The sequence below is a fragment of the Lepidothrix coronata genome, unplaced genomic scaffold (genome assembly GCF_001604755.1).
Source record: "Lepidothrix coronata isolate B3197 unplaced genomic scaffold, Lepidothrix_coronata-1.0 Scaffold196, whole genome shotgun sequence".
In the NCBI taxonomy this organism is placed as follows: domain Eukaryota; kingdom Metazoa; phylum Chordata; class Aves; order Passeriformes; family Pipridae; genus Lepidothrix; species Lepidothrix coronata.
Window position 1 is genome coordinate 168,960 of NW_016690376.1, and position 21,888 is coordinate 190,847.

The 21,888-nt window shown below is 45.7% G+C and overlaps 1 protein-coding gene across 2 annotated transcripts in view; it reads left to right on the top strand.

Annotated features, from left to right (window-relative positions):
- RTN1 (reticulon 1) overlaps positions 1-21,888 on the top strand; it is a 120,536-nt gene that overhangs the window by 91,439 nt on the left and 7,209 nt on the right. Inside the window, exon 1 of one of the 2 annotated variants that reach the window (XM_017831761.1) lies at positions 12,261-12,676. The exons of the other annotated variant lie outside the window; for it this stretch is intronic. Within the exon in view, the coding sequence (XP_017687250.1) occupies positions 12,616-12,676 (61 nt within the window). The 5' untranslated portion in view covers positions 12,261-12,615. Of the gene's footprint in view, positions 1-12,260; positions 12,677-21,888 lie in introns of those variants that run through there. 2 annotated transcript variants of the gene reach the window in all.

Genomic DNA, 21,888 nt, shown 5'->3' on the forward strand with positions numbered 1-21,888 from the left:
CAATCTACTAAACTTAAGTATGAGATACACACAGAGCCGTCATTAGATAACAGGTATCGTTATTCAATACAGTATTGATCACAGCATTCAGAAATTCAACATTCAGGCAGCTATAGACAACAGCTCCAAATCCATTACACAGAGCTATGGGGAGGAAATCTCACAAGCACTAAAAACTCTAGATTTTTAACTCACTAGAGCCTGCAACCATGTTTTCTAATTGGCAGTTTTTGTAAGTGTGCCTAATTTTTCTTGCCTGGTAGTCAAGAAAGAAAAAAGTACCTCCTGATGAGAAATCCTGCTGCCTTTTGGGACAAGGCAGGTTGCTGTAAAACAGATATGTATTTTTTTTCTGAGGGAGGTAAGTGCAGAAAGGACATTTTGCATTTGCTCACATGATGGCTACACACACATATCAGCCCTGACACTTTGCTGGGAGCCCTCACGAGGCCACTGGGAAGATCCAGTTTGGTCCCTCAAGAGTAGCTACATTCAAGTCACCGAGTGCCACATTTTGGGTAAGAGGCAGCTCTTACCTGAGGATATGTGGTAATTACTCCCAGTGAAATGTCCCTGGCTCAGCAGCAAGATATATTTGCAACTGGCTTGCAAGCTGTTAGGAACTGCATGTTTTCTTCGGACGTGATAATGCCTCAAGATGCTTGTTTGAGGCCAGGAAAACTTCATGGTTATAGTAAAAAACAAGTTTCTGCTCAAAGGACATACTGATAAGAGCAACTGACAGACATTCAGACTGACTTCAGGAGACTCACTCCTGAGATCAGAAAACCAGGTTTGGATCAACAGAGAAACCTTTAGCTTTCCTAAACAACCCGTATTTTCTAAACCACCCTTGTTTTGGTCTCTCTCTGCAACACACTCCCCCAAACCGTGCTGAAAACATCTTTTTAATCCATTTACGTAACTGTCTTCTTGTGTCGCGCTGCCATTCTCTGTGCTCACACAATCACCACACCAGTGTGATCAACACAAGAACAAAAATCATTTTATTCGGCGCATACTCATTTCCTCTGACGTTGGGCCCAAGTTTGGTTTCGTTCAGCTGTGATATGCACTTGGGCCTCAGCCCATTGAACAAACTGCAGCACTAAATATCCAGCTATCTACCGTCAAAAGGGATGCTTTAAATTTCAGTTTTGTTTTATTTTTAATGATCCATTTGTCTCTTCAGACTCGGGAGCAGGCGGCTAGATAGCTGTGATTTGCAGCCACGGGCTGCCCGCTCCCTCCTCTGCTTCCATGGAAACACATGTTGGATGAGGCAAAACCAGGCACAGACTTGAAGTACATGATTTCCAAACTATTTGCTTTTTCTTGCAAGGAGTCCTTTACCCCTTGTTTATACAAAACTCTGTGTGAGGGGTAAAGCCCTTTAGGTAGAGGCAACTTTTCGAGGTGCCTGACTGGCGCTGATGTTTTTGTATCATCCCTGAGCATGTGAACGTGCTGCTCAGAAGGTGAAATGCATGAGGCAGGTTTGGAGCTGGAGTCATTATGGCTGTGGCATCTGGGATCAGGAGGGTTCAGCTTTTTATGTAAACCCTTTGCTATACTTTTATCTCCTCCCTGCAGAGGTGAAGATTGCACTTCAGGACCCCAAAGATACCCAATTTGCACATGTAATAGCTTTGTGTGTTCTCTGGGCAGCCTCTCTCCTCCCTGGGTCATGGCAGAAAGCAGATTATTTGCAGTTTGATGGCAAAATGTGGGAGGGCTGGGAAAAGGGCAGCAGCTCACACAGATCTGCACGGCACAGGCAGGGCTCAGTACAGCTATTTGGGTGGCCAGAGTGTTTTGTGTGGGGAATTGATTCAGAAAGAAAGAAATTGTAGGAGAAAATGGACCCTAAGTGGCAGCCACCAGCTCCCCCTGCACCGCTCATGTAGCAGTCTCTTGCCAGAAGCTCTCTGACCCCACAGGGGCATCAGTTCACTCTGTCACCGGAGGTTAGGCTGGAAACCCACTGGCGCAGGCATGACTCCACAGGGCTGGATCCTGCTGTAGTGCTCTGGTTTGCAGAATCTGAACCTCACCTTGGCAGCTGCACTCCCAGGATCTTCTACTTGACCCCTCTTTGTTGGTAAGAGGGGTAAAACAGCCCTCTTCGATGTAGTGCCTCTAATGAGGCACTGAGGGAAACAAGTTTCTGGGTGATACATATATCAGAGATCTTTCCTATATGGAAAAGAAATGTATTTTATCTTCCATCACTTGCAAAGAGTTTAAATTTTGAGGGCTGCTTCTCTTTGTGGCAGCCTAAGCACAAAGCAGGGCAGAAACCTTTATTCCAGAATAAACCCCAAGCCAAGCCCTTTCAGCTGCAGGAAAGTATGGAAGCCCCATCCATTCTTGGCCTCTTAACAAAGCCTTGTCTCAGGCATCAAGAGGTAAAAATAAATGTCACTCCGTGCTGCCTGACGATTCCACAGGATTCACACTAATCAGAGCACTTCATTAATTATTTAGCTTCAGGGAAATGTGCCAAACGGTTCTGACACTTCAGATATACAAAGTAATTGCCACGTTTACTTCCCAGCTAATGGGGAGGCCAAAATAAATTGTTCTGGGCTGAGTGGGTGCCTGTGGGTGGGCGTGGGAGGGGTGGAGCAGGGGCAGGATCTTCCTGCCCTTGTATGTGGTATAACCCGTACTACAGAACCCACGGAGCTTCACCATGTCTCAAAGGGCTCAGAGTTGTCCCCCCCGTGTGTCAGCGTGGGCTGGGCATGTCACAGCGCTCGGCCACGGCCATCTCCATCCTCCCCTCCGTGCAGTCTGCCTCCGAGCATCACGCCTCCGTTTGCTTCCTGCCCGCTCCAGGGCTCCTCTGGCTCCTCAAGCCAACACGGGGGCTGCCGGTTTGTTTCCTCCGAGCTGCCAGAGCAGGATTAGACCCTGTGCTGGGAGAAGTGCTGAGCTGCATCCTGCGCGGAGGGCTCTGCTCCCCCCTCCCGGCTGCCGAAGCACGTGGTGACAGGCAGCAAGCAGCTCTCCCTGCTCCAAAATAAGTAGGTCTCGACTGCAGGTTTGCGACCTGAGAAAAACAAACAAATGCAGAGCAGGATGGCTATATTTATCTGGAATTTAGAAGCTGTGGTTCACAGGAAACTTTGATCACTTTAAATGTCAGGCGATCTGGGAAAAGAACGAGGGGGAAAAAAAGCACAGTTGAAAATCAGGTGTTTTGGAAAAGGGAAGAGCTGCTGCTTCCAAAATGAAGTAAATCCTTCTTTTCTGGCCGTCATCCTAAGCTGATGTCTCTCAGCTTCAAGCTGGGGGTACGCAGAGGCTGAGGTTTCCAAAGCCTGGACCTGCAGGTGCTGAGCACCAGCAGCACTCAGAGCCCTGCCCAGCATTCAGGAGGAGCTGATCACATGTACTGCACCTGTGACAGAGGAGGTTCATCCAAAACAAAATATGGCAATTGAGTTTTGGGTTTGTTTGGTTGCAAAAAAAAAAAAAAGATTGTGGTTTTCTTGAATTTATCATAATTTAAAATTAATGTCATGCCATTATGTTTTATCTCTGATTCATTTTCAAGGCATTATTTTAAGTACCTGGCATATGAAATGCGAGGACCTCAGATGGGACACAGGGATATCGTGCTTTTGGTCCCTGGATGCATTTATTAAGAATGAAGTAACTGATGCAGTACAAAGAGATATTTGGTGGTACCTGTCTCAGTCAGGGAGTTTCATCAAAGCCCCGTGTACTTCAGTGTTTTCAAGGCGTGAAACACTTTGGGAAAGCAGTTCTGAAATCCCAGCAGGCCTTCTGCAATGCTTGCCCAGACCTATTTTACTGTTCTCTTTGGAATTCCCCCATTTCTGTAAAAGCCAAACCTGTTGCAAGGGAATTCACTATTCATGCAGAAAATGTAGTATGTTATCCTTTCACCTCGTATTGCTCATGTGCAATGCTCTGGGATAACAGTTATTTCTGGATCTCTGCAAATCTACACAGTTACTCTGAAATTCCTGCTAATTTACCATATTAAAAAGCTATTATTGCAGCAGAGTGGTTAAATGTACTGTCAACAAGAAGAACATTTTTCCTTATTCAGTTTTGTCCAGTGGACTTCCATGACACTTATTAATTGATAAAGAGAGCAAAATAACTCTATTTTGCATATATATATATATTCAAATTCACCCTATATCTCCTATTATATGCATGCTCATCTCAGAGTAGAGAGCTACCATTTCTTTTGCAGAAGCATTCAGGAAAATGTGGCTTATGGTGTTTAATGATATCATCAGGGAAATCTGAATTCCTTAGTTTTTCTTCCTTTGGTTTTCTAAACGTGAAATAGTTTTGCTGACCTATCTTTAATCCTTTGGCCTTGAGAATGGGAAATTAAATTGTCTTTTCTCAGATACTTGATGTCAGCACCCAAATGAGGACTTTCTCATTATGTGCAAAGAGGGGGAGCAAGGATATATGATGTTCAAGTACTCAGAAATAGGATCTGTTCTTCAGAGAGAAACCCATTTCCACAATTTCAGTGTGCAAACTCAGTTCTGCATTTTTTTCCTTCTCTTTTTTCCTCATTTTGCATCTGCTTGCATGAGATAACTAGTTTTAGGGATGACTGATCTTAAGTTTCTAATGAGCTGGCTCCAGGGTGTGGATTTTCATTGCATATTCTGCTGATTGGATGCTGGAAGCTTGCTTGACCTTGCTTATGGTATCTTCCATAAGATAAATACGTATTACATATGATCCATCCTTTCCTCTTCCCTCTGCCCCATGTGAGGGGATGTGCCAGGGCAGGGAGAGCCCCTCAGTACTCAAACCACTGCTGTTTTTCTGTATAGCTCTTCTTCCAACCGACGTCCTAAAATGCCCCACAAAACCATTTTCCCTGTTCGTTTCCCCAGCAAACACAATTCTGACCACTTTTCAGCCAGTGCTTCTGGCACATCATTTCCTGATCTAATTCTTCTAAATTACCCTAGAGGCCCATAATAACATTTAAAACTCAAGAGTGCTGCTTCAGTGTCCAAAGCGCTTCTGTAGCCAGTGCTCATACCGACTCTCACCAGAGCCCTGCTCATATTCTTTCTTTGCTTTCTCCCTCCCACAGCCTTGCAGTGACACTCCTGTCTTACACGCCAGTATTTTATGTCCTTCATTTCTCCTTTTGGCTTTTTTCCCCCCTTGGACAGCACCAATGCACTCCTTATCCATCATCCCTTTGTGCCACGCAGCACTGTTGGCATTGCTGCAATAAGCAGCCACACTCTCTGCCTCCTCCCTCGCCTTTGCAAGTGCTGCAGGGCTGCTTTTGCTCAGGACAGAAGCAGCTGCTTCTTAATCTGCCCCTGCCCAACCTGGCCCCCCTCCCTCTGCAACCTCAGCCAAGATTTTTGCGTGTTAACAGTCGGCTTCCCAGCCTGAGTATGATTTGGGCTGTGGCATCTTGGTACCCAGGTGTCTCACATCCATGGAGCGGGCGGTGTGGCTATTGGATCCAGCAGTGTATTAGTGATCTGTTGCTGTTTTCCAGGGAAAGCTGGGGTTGCCATGACAATTGTGTGTCGGCCGAGCCTGTGTGTGCATGGCCACAGCATCTGCACACCTCCTTCACTAATGCATTTATTCTCCCAGCCTCCCTGTTCAGTGGGGTGGGGGATGCAAAGATGCCCATGGTGGGATGTTTGAAGCAGCTCTCTAGCATGGTGAGCAGCTCAGAGCCTGCTGGATTACACTCTTCCCTGAAATAAATTATTTTGGGGGAAGAACAGGGGCTGGAGAAAGGGGCTTGCTCTATGTTAAGTCATTCTGCACCTTCTCCCCCCTGCCAGGTTTGGGCTGGCAGGAGGAGCACCACGTACAAGAGCAGAGGAGCCAACAGAACACTGCAAACCACAGTTCATTTGCAAGCACCCCTGGCTGCTTATGAGAATCTCAACCTGAATTAAGGGCTTGTGGCACTGCTGCAAATGAAACCTCAGTCTCCTGAACCTCTGCCTGCAGGCTGTTGGTTTAGTTTGCAGTCACAGTCACGCAGTTTGTAGTTGTATTTTGCACTTGGACAGAGCATCCCAGCCCCTGAATCGGCACCTGGAGCTTCACAACTTGGGCCTGATCCCAGCAGGGCAGGAGCACGGGGTGGCCCATGTAAGCTGGAAGCAAAGCTTCAGGATTTCTGTGGGAACATCTTTCCTGGGGGTGCACCAGAGCTGCCTGAGCTCAGGACCTGCATGTGTGGAGGAGCAAAGGGCAGGACAGGATCTGTCTAGTGCAGCTCTGTGGCAGAGCTGTGTTGGCTCAGCACTTTGTCTGGATTGCAGCAGGGCTGCCTGCCTGGGGCACGGCTCTCTCTGGGCACCATGTGCCATGTGCTTGTAGTGGCATGGTCCCTGCTCACATTCTTATTTCTCCCTCTCTCAGCAAAGCATCTCAGAGGGGCTGTGCCTGCCCTCCAGAGTGCCAGCAGCAGAAGGAGAGAGTCAGCAAGATGAGCTGCTCTAGAGCCCAGGTGGTTTGTGGCACTGCCATGTGGCAAAGCCCAGGACTCATTTCCCTAGCTCAGGCACTGTCCACCAGTCCTTGCTTTGAGATTCTGCTAAAAATGCATCATTGTCATCTCTTCTGGGCATGGTTGGCCAGAGAGGAGGCTCCTCTGTCCCCCAGGATCTTTACACAGCACTGGGCAGGATTTCACCATTTCCAAGAGCAATGCAATCCCAATTCATCTTTACAGTCTTGATCCCCCCTGGTCCAAGAACGACAGCCTACCAGCCTGCAAGTTGTATTGCAAAAATGAGTCAGGCTCCTTTGTTAGAGCCGCAGATGTTGTGCTGGGTGCTGCAAAAACAAAGCTTAAAAAGCAGACAATGCCCCAAATTTAAACAGACCAAGCAGACCCGGAGACCTAAGGGAGGTGATTCCCAAGGTCACGTAGGAAGCCTGTGGCGGACGCAAGGACTGAACACAGATCTCCTGAGGCTCAACCACACTGTGGTCTCAGGACTGTCTTTTCTTTTGTCTTCCAGTCCATGAGGAAGATCAGTTAATGAAATGGAATTAATAATGCCAGCTGCAGCACCAGCAATGCTGTAGGAGAGAGAAAAATTTCACAGCACAGACTTAAAAGCAGAAGGCTTGAAAATGGGAGTAGGCTGTGAGTGCAATGAGAGCCCTTTGTAATGGGGGAGTGCAGGAGGTCAGCCAGAGTTTTAGGGTCTCTTCGGCTTTACTGATCGAATCTTAAAGGAGGAATGAAAATGTAGCCACTACCTCCCCCAGAGGAGAGAAACACACAATTTTAAGGTTCCCAGCAACTGAAAAAAAAGTAGTCCCACTGGAAAGAATCAAAAGACTTTTCTAGGTCAATGGCAGGAATAGAGTCTTTATTTCTATGAACCTCACAGTTCAAAAATAACATTAAACAACAAAGAGAAGTTATCCCACTGAAGAACCAGGAGTAAATCAAAACTGATTCTTATGTGTAAGTCATGCTGTTACCTGCAGTAATCAGGGAGCTCAAACAGCACCACAGGAGTCCCGGCCATCTCTGGGATGGCCTGTGAAGAGGGTCTGTGCCAGCTCCACTGAGACACATCAGATGTTCAAAACTCAAAACTGCTTAATAACAATAGCGTCAAATCTAAGGACTTGCCCCCACATGGCTCATTTACTAGGATTCAAGGAAGGGCCACCTTGTTGCCAGGAAGGGAAGCAAGTGCAAAGTGTGTCTCACCTGATTCTTTCACACACTTATTTGACTCATGTCACGTGGTTACTGGTGAATACCTTATGATAATCTCAGACTTTGAGCAAAAATGGCTACGAAGAATAGTTCTGCTGAGCAGAAAGTGAAAGAGGCAGCAGAGCAGAAGCTTAGCAACACATCTCAAAATCACACTTCTTGTCCTCATGAACCATCCAAATATTTTGATTGATGATTTAAAAAAACCCTTATAAACCCAGGCATTTCAAGACTTATAAAAGAAATTGCAAGAAGACTGGAACATTGTGTGACAGGCTGGGACATGGGGCTTCTTTTGTTACGAGTATTCAGCTCCAGACTTTAATTGCACCAGTTTAATACCATATTGTCTTTTTTACCAGTTTATTGATTCTTTTTGTGGTCTGAAGACCTGAGAAAAAAGGTAATTCATCACTGCATTACATCTCCTAAGAGAAAATACCAAAGACCTGGGGCAAAAGACAACAAGGACGGAGCTGTCTATGTTCTACCTGCAGTAGATGCAGTGATGGACCTGAAAAAGCCATCGGCTTCTCCCGGCTCATGGCCTTGCCACTTGAGCTGCCTCTGAGTGATTCTGCAGACCACAAAATGTGCAAGAATGAGCACCAGACAGTGAAAAGGATGAAAGCAAAGCCAGGATCTGGCCCATCCCTCTGTTATTGACAGCCTCCGTACAAAAATGTAATTGCTGGCTGCCCTTGGCTTGGAGTACTCAGGCAAAAATTCCCCGTTGCTCTTTAGAGCTTCGAGACATATTAATGCAACTTTTAAAATAGCATCCTCTCTATTTTTGTTGCTAATGCTAAGAACAAATTAGCTTAGAAGAAAAACCCAGTGATCTCCCTTAATGCTATTGTTCTCCTAAAGTGCTAAGTGTCAGGATCTTACAGCACCACGCTGCAGATCTGGCGCTGCCCTCAATGTGTCCCACGGAGCGTTGACGCGGAGTGATGCAGAGCGCTGCTCCGAAAAACATTATCAGTCCAAAGTGCCTTCAAAGTCACTGCTCTTTGAGCAGAACTAGCAGTGGTTTCAGCTCTGCTTTTGGATTTTTAGTCATTAAATAGCCTTTGAAACCCATGCTCATTTCCACCCCCGCCCTCCGGCGGGATTGCTGAGGGACAGCCCTGAAGTTTATTTAGTTTTATGTGTGATCCTTCCTGTGTTAGAACAGTGGGTACTTCTGACCTCGTATGGACTGTTATGCCAATTCAAGTATATTTACCTAAAAAGCCTTAAATGTTGCTAACTCTGATCACTTCAGAGCTCATCAGTGGTGCACAGGCAGGCCGGGTCACTATGGAAGTGGGAGGACCTTCAGAGGGAAACAAGGTAAGGCTGGAGTCCTGATGCAGGACTTCTGGTGCCCCCGTAAAAAGCACAACCCTGGTGGCCCACACACCATGCCAGGGTGCTCCTGTCTTTTGCTGAGCTGCAGTCTGCACCTCATCCAATCATCCCTGTTGTGGCTGCCCCATCCCTGGAAGTGTTCAAGGCCAGGTTGGATGGGGCTTTGAGAAACCTGGTCTAGTGGGTGGCAACCCCCTCCATGGACAAGGGGTTTGGAATAGATGATTTTAAGGTCCCTTCTAGCCCAGACCATTCTGTGATTTTATGATTCTACGATCCCCGCTGAGGTTGGAGGGATGGAAGGAAACAATCCAGCCATCAATACCCTACACATGTGTTAACTTGGCCAGAGGTTTCCAGCAATAGGAGGTTAGGAAGGGCTGAAAACAACCAGGTAACTCTATTTTACTGACTCCTTACCCTACACATCCTACATACACTGGTCATTATCTCTGGCTGAGCTAATTAACATGCAAATACTGATGAGCCAACTTGGCTTGTGGCTGTGCCATCAACACTGCGCTTCATGTGACCTCACTAACACATCTTGAGATCTGCAATAATTTCAGTGACATCCACAGGAGAAGAAAGCTTCAATGGACAGTGCTCTGAAGGGGAGGGAAGCAAATTCCATTTACTGATTTTCATCCTGCTTCTATCCATGATCACAGGAAAGTTCTTCTCCAACACTGCAGTGTCCTGTAGTTGATCTCTGTGCATGTCTCACCCTTCAGATCCAGGCAGTGCCATGCTTATTCGTGCCTTCCAGTCTGCTCAGTAAAGCTTGAATTGGTGGTCCTGGTTTAGTTCTGATGAAAAGAAGCAGTTCTTACCCTCAGACTATTGAAAACCAGCTGCTTAGTCCTAATATTGGCTCACTACTTACTGAATGCATAATTTAAATTCTTATTGTGGAAATAAATTTTTTATCAATAACCATTTCAGTCCTGGATCCACCAGGGCTGATTGGCACTTTTTGTGCACATCTGTGTAGTCACACACACAGTGTTATGTGTGAGACACTGCCTCTGTCCCTCATCTGCCTCAGCTGCTGGGATAAATGAGTGCAAATGCAATGTTCTTGTTACTGTGGTAAAGTGATGGGTTCTGGTTGAATTAAAATAGTTCTGGAAGTAGTGTGGGACAGTCCAGTCGCATGGGCCAGGTCTGAAGTGATGCTTTTCCAAAGGGAAGTAAGAATTTAAGCAGGAAACCTGATGATATGGTTCATTTTAGTAGCCTGGAAGAGGAAATGGAGACATGAAGTCTGGGGCAAGACAAATTCCTACAAACAGTGGAGGCAAGGAGAGATCATCAGTGGGATGTTAAATGTACATGGACCGCTCTTCTGTCCAAAGGGAATTTTTCCTTTATACCTGACTGAGAAATGTGATTTCCAGTGAGACTAAGCAGATATCTTTTGCCTTCTCTCTCCTGTGTTGCTGGTGGTACATATCAAATAGCCATGAATTTCACTTGTACACTATGTTTGGGGTCTCTCTGGCTTTTTTCCAGGTACTCAAGGATTTAAGAGTTTCATGTGAGTGATGGCTCTGTTTTACATACACTGCTAAATACCTTGTATGATGGATTGGTGCTGGGAACCCCATCACAACAGTGTGCAGGGCAAAATGTATCAATAGGGATATTTTCTGCTTTTGCAAAGGGTCTAAACCAATCAGCCATGCTTAGAAGTTATCCCTTGCCAACCTGTTTCTTCCCTTTTTTAACAAAGCAAGGAAGAACACAAAATCCAGATTTGTGACATTGTTTGTCAATGATTTAATCTTACTATACGCAATGATAGTTGAAGCCAGTTCTGCACCAATTAGTTAACTATTTCACTGTTAGGGGAATTCAAGCCTAAGCAAGTGTTTTGGGGGATATCAAAGATGGTTTAGAAACATGAACAAAAGCTGTTGGCCTCTGTAATCCCAGCAGAGTTTCCTACGTAAAGAGAAAGATCACAGTATGGTGAATCTCTCCAATTTTGGCTTTCTTCTAGGAGATGGGTTACCTGAGGGAAGGGTAAGTGACCTACTACTGCCAGTTGGAGGAGATATCTGTTAACTCAGGCATTAAAGACCATTTGTTTTTGGAGCCAAAAGAGCAGAGGTTCAAACTCTATTCCCCGTTCTGATGGGTACCTGACCCACTGTGTTTGCAATGGTGTCTGTTTCTATACAAAAAAAGCTAAATTAAGCATAACCATAACATGACTAAAGTAAAATTATTTCACAAACTGTCATGATCTAAAACATTAAATACATACTCAGAGAGGAGAGGTCCCCAGCTGGGATTGTTCTGCCAATGATGACTGGACCAAGTCAGTTATGATGTATTTCAGGTCACTCTTCAGTGAAGTGGGGTGACTTTTGGGGGAGTTTCTCAGTAATTAATAATGACCCCAAAATCTGAAAATGCAAACAAGTTGGGTGGCAAAGCATTTTTCTTTCCCAGTATTTGCCAAATATGCTCCAGTGCTTAGTTATGATGTCTCTGTACGGCTACTTACAGTAGTTTTTTTGGTGGGGTAACTGAGGCAGAGACCATGGGAGGAGTGTCGGGGAGGAGTGTCAGGGAGGGTGTTAAAATTCAGCTATTAGTGGGCTCACAGAAAGGATACATTTTCACAAATTGTCCTGTATACCTGCACACCTACACCTCAAATCCTGACTTATGCAGCATTTTGAGCAGTGAGTGAAGGCAACACTCATACGCTGAACACCCAAACCTGGGTGCAGCTGGCAGTCCTCAGCATCCTGGTGTAGCAGGGCTTGGCATGAGGGGCCACATAGGTCACCCTGTGCCTACAGGAGGAAAAGGGTGATCCCCAGTGCTGTGGATACTCTGCTGTTTTCTACTGTTTTTAAAAAAATAGCAATATGGGGCTTGCTCTGTTGGGGTCAGATCCTGACCTTGTTTTTTTCCTGCCTGCTCCCCGACCTCACCCAGCTGGGCAGAGATGGGGGGCGGGGAGGCAGGGGGCATCAAATCCTAAAGGGGTTGGGTGAAATTTGGCCCTCACCAAAAAAAGAAAAAAAAAAAAAGAAAGAAAAAAAAGTGAAGAAAACACCAGATTCCATCACTGTCAAGAAATTTCTGGAACACGAATAGTCACAACCGTAGAGACACATAGCAAACACTGCTCACCCTCCGCCGCCCCCCCCTTCCACCCACACCCAATTTGTTTTTATTTCTTTGCCATCAGGTTGCCTTAACCATTTCCATGGCTTAGGGAGGCTAAGCCGCCGAGCGCAAGCTTTTGATTTGAAAAGGGACTGCATCCCCTTTTCAAAGGAGCCTGCTCCCTAGGGCAACCACATCACACTGCTGATTTGCTGCAGTGGAGACCGCAGCGCGTACAATATGCCCTCCCCCTCCGCCTGTGCTGCTTACAGCATCAGTCCGGAGCCGAGCGGGGAGACGGGAGCGATACCCACTAACCCACCCATGCTCGGGAATGCCTGACTGGTAACGCAGTGCCTCCGACGAAAGGACCGGCAGCTCCTCAGCTCTCCGAGATGCAAGCCAGTGCCGATTCCACCAAGATGGACTGTCTTTGGAGCAACTGGAAATGTCAGGGTATTATATCTATTCTAGTGTTGCATGCTAGAAGGACTGCATGGCAGAGGAGGCAAAGGCAGGATCCATCCATTTTTGCATTGTTCACCTGTGGGCCTTTGCATGCTGTTTTCTCTCCCTCCCCGTGAAGCTTTTCTTTTGGGGTAATTTAAGAAAGAAAGATAAAAAGCCCTTAATTCTTTGAATGCGTTTCTCCCATCTCCAGCTGTCTCACCCTGAAAGCATCCAGGATACAGGTCCTCCCTTCCCACCTTACAGCTCATTCCCAAAGCATCCGCCCTTGCCGTTAGCGGCGTCATTTCTCATCCCTGACTCTCTCCGTCGGGATATCGCTGGCATGATTTCCTACCTTTCGGGCTTTAGGAAAGCCGGGTGACGGTGAATTGGTGCCCGCTGGGGCTGGCGAGGGTTGGATGTGGTGGCGTTGGGCGCCTGGGTGCCTCCTGCCCAGGGACACACCCAGAGCCAGGCTTAGCCTAGTGTCGACACAAAGAAAACGCAGCTTTAGCAAGGAGGGCGACAGCTCCAGGGCGCCGCGGGATTGCCCCCTGCTTCCTACTTTGCCCTAGGATAGCTTTAAAAAAAAACCAACCAAACAAACAACAAACCATTAATCCTCTCATTATGCTGCCGAGCACTCCGCTGAGCCGTTCGGGGGTGAAATGTTGCGATGATGTTGCCTCTCGCTGCCGCGTAGGCGAGGGGAACAATAGCATCTCCCTTTTGGGCTGATTTTCAGCGTATTTTCAGCGGGTCGGTGTCTGCGCTGGGTGGGGCTGGCCACCTTCCCGGGTGCCTCGGACAGCTTTTCAGCCATTTTTAGTCGGGCTTCACACTTCCCAGGCAGCATCCAGCCTTTGTTTTGATAAAAGACAGTCTCTGTGACGCTGCTTGGTGGGCAGATTAGAGGGAGAAAAGCTAGCGGCTGATCCTGCGGGGCAGGCTGCTCCGGGCAGGCTTTGTTTGGATGTATTTTTTAATTTTAAGGTGCGTGTTTATGCTGAATAGTCAGTTCATGATGTTGATGCTGACAACAGGGTCCCTGGGAGAGAGATTACTCCATAGCATCATCTCATTAAAGGGTCCAGGGTGCTTGCACACATAGTTTCATAAACGCAGCTCGATGCAACAGAAGCTGGAAAACCTTCCTCAAGTGTTTTTTAGGTAGGGGGAGATCTCCTCAGACAGGCAGCTGTCTCTGGGGAGCTTGATATTTTTGCAGTCTTAATTCAGCATCTAATTGTATTTAAGGACTGAGGGTTTTTTAAGGAAGATGAGTAGCTGGAAAGTAAACAGATGCACCTGTTAAATGCCAGTCTCCAGCAGCTCCAGCTTTCCATGCCGTTATCAAGGGCGAGGGTTTTCCACAGGTCTGCCTGATTCACTAAGCTTACACGGGAGAGCCACAACCAAACTTCAGGGTCTTTTCATCTGAGCTTTGCAGATAAACTTCCTCGTAGGGTGGGGCTTGGGGTTTTTGTTTGGTTTATTTTTCCCAAAAATGCTCAATATTTTGCTGATTTTTATAAAAACATTGATTTGCTGAGTCAGATTGTTGAACCACCTGTATTTAGAGGCAAACTAAGTATTTTCTTTATCTATCAGAAAAAAAATTTTTTTCATAAAATAAAAAAGGGAAATAATGAAGGGCAAGCTGCTAGTGTATGATTAATAATAATAGCGTGGTTTCTCTCCTTCAGCATTTTCCTTTTTGAAACTGTGGTAGGTTTGCTGAAAATTAAATGACAAAATATGTCCCGTGCTGGTTTGAAAAAAAAAAAGCCCCAGGTCTGAAAAAAATCAACGCAGCTAAAATAAATCACTTGCCTCACTTCCACTGAATTTGCATATTTTTTTCTTATTCTTGGGTGGTGCTTTATGATTCAAAAATGGTCCTGCAGAAAACATGAAATAGTCACAGAATATGATTTCTGTCAGCAAAATTCTTTGATCAGTCCAGATAAAATAGAAGAAATTTAAAATTCAGAAGAATGGAGACTCAATTCATTGATTCTTTTAATATCTATTATTCATGTAGTCTCCGTCTCAACCCAGAATATCAGTTTCTTGCAAACCTGGAGTTGTATAATTTTGCCAGCTTCATTGTCAGTTGAATTATGGTTCCTCCCTGAAAACTCTGGAATGTCTGTGAGCATAACAGGTGCAGACAGAAACCTCAGTAAATGCAGAGCGTATTTCTACTGAAATTAAGGAGATACAACACTGAGGTTTACATAAGTTTTAATTACTAAACCGTCAAGCCTACAACTAGCTGTATCATTGGGTTGACCTTATGGCACTTATAACTGGTTGGGGATCTTGAGGAGCTGCAGAGACACTTGGTGAAGCTTTGGCTTTGCCCGACTAGACCAATGTGCTGTTATTTTCCTTGCTGTGAAGCAACTGCTGCTGTTGCATATCTTTAGGAATATTGCAGAGTGTTTTACCTGTCCGTCCTGCAGGTTCAGCAGGATTATAGCAATGGGAGATCACGATCCAGCCCTTGGGTGAGCAGGACTGTAATTTGGCCCCGCTGGGGGTCTGCTTAATTCAAAATATTAACACAGGTAGCTTTGGGGAGTCGCAGCCGACTCCCACGCCCCAGTCATCTCCCTGCACTGGAAGGTGATGCATTTGAAGCAGGCTGGGATGGGGCCATGCATAATGCATGAGCGTGTGTAGAAACGTCTCCGACTGGGCATTGTGGTGGCTTCGGGCCCTCCTGTGACAACCTACAGCCAGTGTCAGCCGTGTGACACACCCAGTGTGCAGCTTCCAGAGGGGCCCTGCTGGGTGAGGTGTGCCTCCAGCTTCTGGTGCAGCACCTCTGTGCCTTCTCCCGGCACTCGGCCCTGCTCGGCAGGACACAGCTTCACACCCTGCTAGAGAGGTTTCTCTGGGTTAGGAAGGACATAGAATCATAGAATATCCTGAGTTGGAAAGGACCCACTAGGATCAACTTCTGGCCCTTCACAGGACAGTCTGACAATCCTACCATGTGCCTCAGAGTACTGTCCAAAAGTTTCTTGAACTCTGTCAGGCTTGGTGCTGTGACCAGTTCCCTGAGGAGCCTCTTCCAGTGCCCAGCCACCTTTGAGTGAAGAACTTTTTCCTAATATCCAAACTAAAACCTCCCCTGACCAAGCTTCATGCCATTCCCTCAGGTCCTATCACTGATCACCAGAGAGAAGAGATCAGAGCCCAAGTTTGCCCCAAATTGGTGGAGGGAGCTATTTGATGTCAGTTCACTGGTCCCCATGAATATTCCCTTTTCCACTCTCTTCTTCTACGTGCCAGCTCTTGTGTGGTAGTAACTGACATGCCCCTTCCTCCACTTTCAACCTCCTTCAAGACTTAGTAAAAAAGAAGCATGGAAAGATCCAGAGAAACAGGCCTGTGAACAGTTCATAGAAATGATCCTGTTATCCACATTATAATTATAACTTAATGTGGAAAAGGACTGCAGACTTCATCAAATCCATCTGGCTGACATAACTGCTGGGACTGGAGTTATTGATTAGCATTTTCTTGACAGCTGTTTTCGGAGAACCAGCTTTCTTGCTTGATTGATATATCATTGGTTTCAAAAGGGTGATGAGAAGCTGCACCAGCTATTCCTGGTGATGTTCCCTGCTTTAAGGCTGAAAGAGGAGTTCGGTGGCAATAATATGGATGCACGCAGTTAATCTGTAATCTTATTGACAGTTGTGAAGCCTGTTTAATTACAGCTTTATAATGAAAACTTAACTTTAGCCAGTTGGTACCTTCAGTGCTTTCCTGAAAATAGTGTGGGCTGATCTCTCAGCTGGGATGCACGCAATAAAAATACGTCCCAGTGTTTGGTTCTTGGTAGGGCTAAAATCTTGTAACCAAGTCATCGTGTGGTGTAACCAAATTAACTAATAGTTTCACAAAACTACACTAACTCAGGAGGAATTTGTGTCCTAATTTCACAGAAGATTTCCTGTGAAATTTGTCAAGATTTTTTTCCACTTTTGGATTTACTTTCATTTTAATTAGTGTCGGTTCTTCTTCCAGCATATTCCTGTTGATGGCAATGCAACTGTAAGATCAAGAGCTTAAGGTTAGAGGATAAATTCTCTTAGATATGCTTCAAACTGTTTGTCTGCCAACCATCCCAAAGAACACCTTGACCTAGGAGGTCAAAAAATCCGTGAGACAGTGTGCTCTGCATACCTGCTGTGCATCATAGAATCATAGAATGGTTTGGATTGGAAGGGACTTTAAATACTGTATAGTTCCAACCACCCTGCCATGGCCAGGGACACCTTCCCCTGGTCCAGGTTGCTCAGAGCCATGTCTTTTACGAACAGATGGACAATATTCTTTTATTGCTACAACAAGGTGAAAATTCTGCAAAAATAAGATTATTTAAAGGTATTCCCCTCAGAGTAATTTAAATTCCAGCAAGAGGCTGATGGGGCAATAGCTGAAGGCAATACTGGAGGGCTGCTTTTGTTTTCATTAGGACTCTGGGACATGAGTTCCAGTGAGGTTTTTTGGTATCAGAAAGGATACTCTCCACATCCCACTTAATTATCACAAATAATATAGGCTTGAACCTTGATTCATTTTGAAAATCTGCAGATTCTCAAATGTTTGGATAGAATTAGAGAGGGTCCAGGTCTGTTATTTTAGTCCAGGGGCATCTTGGGAAAATCTTAGCATTACCACAGCATTATGTGCATTCAGGGACTCTGCTTGGTCTCTGCTCACTTAAGGTGAGAGCAGTATCATCCTCCACAAAAACTGTCTAAGACAGGTAATGATACGGTTTGATGAGCAGCAGGTGTGTGTTTTTCTGGCCTCTGTTTAATCCAGGTCTTCAAGCATCTCTCATGTGAAAATGAAAATAACAACAGCATAATCATTAATAACAGCAAAAATAACATTACTAAATACTAATTAATATAAATAATAAATAATGCTGCAATGGGCTTGTGTGAAGCGTGGTTGTAGGGCTGATATTTTTATTGCCAATCCTCCTCTGTCTACCCAAGCCCACTCTGGTGCCTCATGTAAGAAAATCAGTCAATACTTTTTTGCTCACATTCTGATCTCGCAGATGGAGTAGGCTATAATGTGGAAGGAATACTGTTTCAAGACTTTCCATTTCCCTGGTCCTGTTCACGCTCCAGGTATCTTCTTGGTCTGAACTTTCAAGTTAAGTCTTGGGACAGGTAAAGATGTAAAGCTGACCTGAGAACAGGAAGTTAATGGGCAGAGCATGTACGAGAGGTAGACGTAGGGAGAGATTCCTCAAGGCTGGAGATAAAGGATAAGGAGATATGCCTCATGAAACGGCACATATATTCATTCTTGGCTCTGCTGTTCATCACAGCAGTCTCCTGAAGGCACCAAACTGTTCATTCAACTGTGTATCCATCTGTATTACATTAGAATCAGATCTGTTGTGGTGAGAGGAGCAATGTCCGCATTGGATCCTTCACTGGAGAGAAGAGGGAAGGCCTGGTCCTGCAGCCCGTGGTTAAAGCTGCAAACTGGACTTGCTTTGAGCGTGAGCAATATTTATTTCTACTCAGAAACCTACAGAATTGTTGCATTTGTTGTCAAATATTTTTGTGACAGTGCTGTAAACAAGATCGTTCTTAAATTATGTTTCCTGATCTTTTCACTCCCAGTAGGTCTGAGAAATGCTTTATGAAGTTATGATATTACACTGTGTACAGAATTAAGGGCTGTGTGTAGACAGGTTTTCCTCACTTCTCTTTAAAACTAGCATTAGATCAGGAGTGAAGCTGTACAATGTATTGATCACATCCAAGGGTGCTATTAGTATGCTGAAGAGCATACAACCTTTTAGGCAGTCATCAAGACCTGTGAGCTTCATTTTAGGGCTGGATACCAGGGGTTTGCCACACTTCTTGTACTGACTTCCATGTAAATGTTGCTTGATGCGTGCTCATTTTTCACACAGTTGTTGCAGTAGAGGAAAAACTTGCAGAACCAGGAGAGAGCAGACATTTTCAGAGAAAGGGAGGGAGAAGCTGTGAAAGAAGTGAATTGTCCGGCCTGTGCTCAGTTGATCTTCATTAATTTTTATCTTAAAATCTTTCATCTTTCTTTGAGATGTGGAATGGAGAGATCCCCATTTCTCTTACAAAAGTGTATTTTGAAAACATGTGGGAGTCTGAAGGTGTGAGGACATTTTAGCTACAGGTTGGTTGAATCCTCTATTTTCCCTGTGGGATCTTCCCTCAGGACCTTGGGCCTGCAGCTGCCCCACACCTTGATGCTTCTGGGGACCACGTAAGCCACCAGATCCTGGGGAGAATGGACTCAGAGCATCATTGATTAGTTCACCTCAGCTGTCTCAAATTGTTCACCCCTTGCTCCAGCACTGCCCTTTCCAGCCCCCAAGTCTGTCTTTTGGCTTTTTTGATGCCAAATATTGAGGAGCAGAAACATTTTTCTGCTGAAAGCCATGATGAAAGCTGTGAGAGCTTTCAGGCACTGTAGTTAGGAGCCATTCCTTGCTGGCACAAGCACTGTCTGCTGCTGCTGTTTCTTATATTTGTGGGGTTAATTTTAGCTTGCCTCACAAACATGGGTATTTACCAGCAGCTCATATTAACAGTGGTTGCTTGTATTATAGAGTTCACCTTTTTGCATCGCTGATCTGGGGTTTGACCCCAAATGGAGGGTCACATTAATTTAGTTAGGAGAGATTATACCATAATGTATGGCTGAGACACTGATTTGGCACCCTTGAAAACTTTTTCAACTAGAAGAACTACGTGAGTAACACTTTACAAGTTTTGCTGTGAGTTAGAAACACAAGCAGGTGATAGTTGCAGATAAGTAGCTCATCAGATGCACTTCTCCAGAAAAATTCTTCAAAGGCCATGGCAGTGACTTGCAGCCCTGTCCTACAGATGGCTGACAAGTCCTCTGTAATAAACACAACTAGTTTTGAGTCTGAGACAGCTCTGGCAAAACCCAGAGTCCTTTTGTACCTCCGCAAAAGAGTCAGAGCTCTGGTTAGTTGTACTGGAAAGAGTGCAGAGTGACCGACGCTGCTTCCCTCCTTCCAAGAGGCCAAAGGGAGATCATGGAAAGCTACAGCTGAACAGCTTCTGCATGTTAATGGGCATGGCCAGGATTTTACAGTGGTGATTTCCAAAACAGCAGGAACCCAACCCTCAGTGAAGCCAAAGCTGGTTTCAATGCCCAAACCCTTTTTACAAATCCGAGCTGCAAACTTTGGGTGGTTTGAAGTTGGCGTTTTGGCTCTCGGAAGTGGATCTTGCTGAGCCAAACAGACTCAGCCCCTGTCCAATTGCATGCAAATCACACATCAACAGCCTCACGTGGCACCAGCCTCCTGCTTCATGCATATTCAGTGTGCATTGCTCAGAATTGTGCCATTGTGGTGGGGTCTGGGCAGCGCCGTGCACACACTCACACACCACCAGCAACACGCCCAGTGGTTGCAGGACCTTGCACCATGCTAGGACCTTGCATTCTTTCCCTACAGATTGACCAAAGCACTTAATTATTATGTCATTAACCCACGCTGTGAGGGATCCCCAGTCCTTTAATTTATCTGGGGAATGCTGTACCCACCTTAGAGCTGGGCTCAAAGCCTGTCTCAGGCTGGGGCCAGTGTGTACTGGTGAATGTCTCTGCAGAGGAGTGTGTGTGTGTGAAAGCTGCAGCTCCATCTAAGCTCCTAGCCCTGTCATCCTCATACCCACTGTGTCCCCATGTGCTAGGGAGGCTGGTCTGAGCCTGGGTGGTTGTGTCTTCAGGGTGCCAAGGAAGGGGTGCAGGCAGGAACACACAGCTGCAACCATATTTGGTGACCTGTTGAAGAGCAGTAAACTCCTAGAGTCAACAAATGTTTGAAGGAGTTGTTTGGTATCTTAATCAGTTTTATGTGAATATAGGATGAGGTAAAACTCAAAGGTGATGTATTAATGTGGTGGACAACCTCATCTTTCATTTTCATTCCCAAATCGGGGTTCACTTTCTGGTGAAGGAGCACTCCTTTGACGCTTAATCTCTATTTACAACACCAGTCACTGATGTGACAGGTACTTTGGCTCTGGTGTAAATGGTTACAGGGGGAAAATGGCAGTAAGAGTAAGCCAGGCAAAGGATCCCAGCTACTGCATTCTGCACCTAGTGCACCTCTGCCTGCTTATAAGGGAGATTTGTTTACATAAGGAAATATAGGACAAAAATGTGTTTGACTACTGAGTCAGCAAGGAAGCATTTTTTTACCAAGAGGGTGGTCAAACCCAGGAACAGTCTTCCTAGAGAGATAGTCAGTGCCCTAAGTCTGTCAGTATTTCAGAGGCGTTTGGAAAAAGCCCTCAACAGTGTACTTTAGCTTTTGGTCAGCCCTGGAGTGGTCAGGCAGTTGGACTAGATGATCTTTGTAAGTCCCTTCCAGCTGAAATAGTCTACTCTATTGTATTTTAGTCTAGTCTAGTCTGTTCTATTTGATTCCATTCCATTCCAATAATGTAAAAGGCCTTTAGAGTGACTGAAGCTGCAGCTGAAGGAGAAAACATGGCTCTGACACAGCGCAGGTGTTTTTAGTAGCATCTGAATTCCCACGGAACTGATATGGCTCAAATCCCTGAGGCCTGTCAGCAAAAAAAAAAAAAAGTGTTTCCTTCAGGGAAGCTCACTGACAGTGCCTGGATTCCACAAGTTTCCATGGATTTCTAGCTCTGTACTCTTCTTCTCCCCCTTCCCTGCCCAAGGAACTGTGAGGATCACCTCCCTCCTGCATTACGTTTTGCCAAGTGGTTTGGCTCACTCCCTTCTCCTTAAGGAAGAGGAAGAGGATGAGGAATGGCTGCAGGAGCAGCAAATCCCGCCCAAACAGCTGGACATGGCAGCATTGCTGCAGCTCCTCATCCCTTCAAGGGACATGAGGAGAAGGCAGATGTGCTTCCTGCCCTTGAAGATCCTGACGGACCTGTCAGGCTGTGGGTAGGGGGAATGTGTTCCCAGGCTGGACCTGGGCTCTGGGACAGCCACGTGAAAATCAGTCAACTCATGTCTCCCTTCTCTATGCTGAGATTTTCCACCTAGCAGTTGGCACACATTCTTTCCATGCACTAGGGAATATTTGCCTCAGGTCTAAAAGGCGCAGGATCCCTCTCTCCCAGATCTCATTTGGCTGGTGAAGGATGCCAGCTGCCCTTTCATCTGCT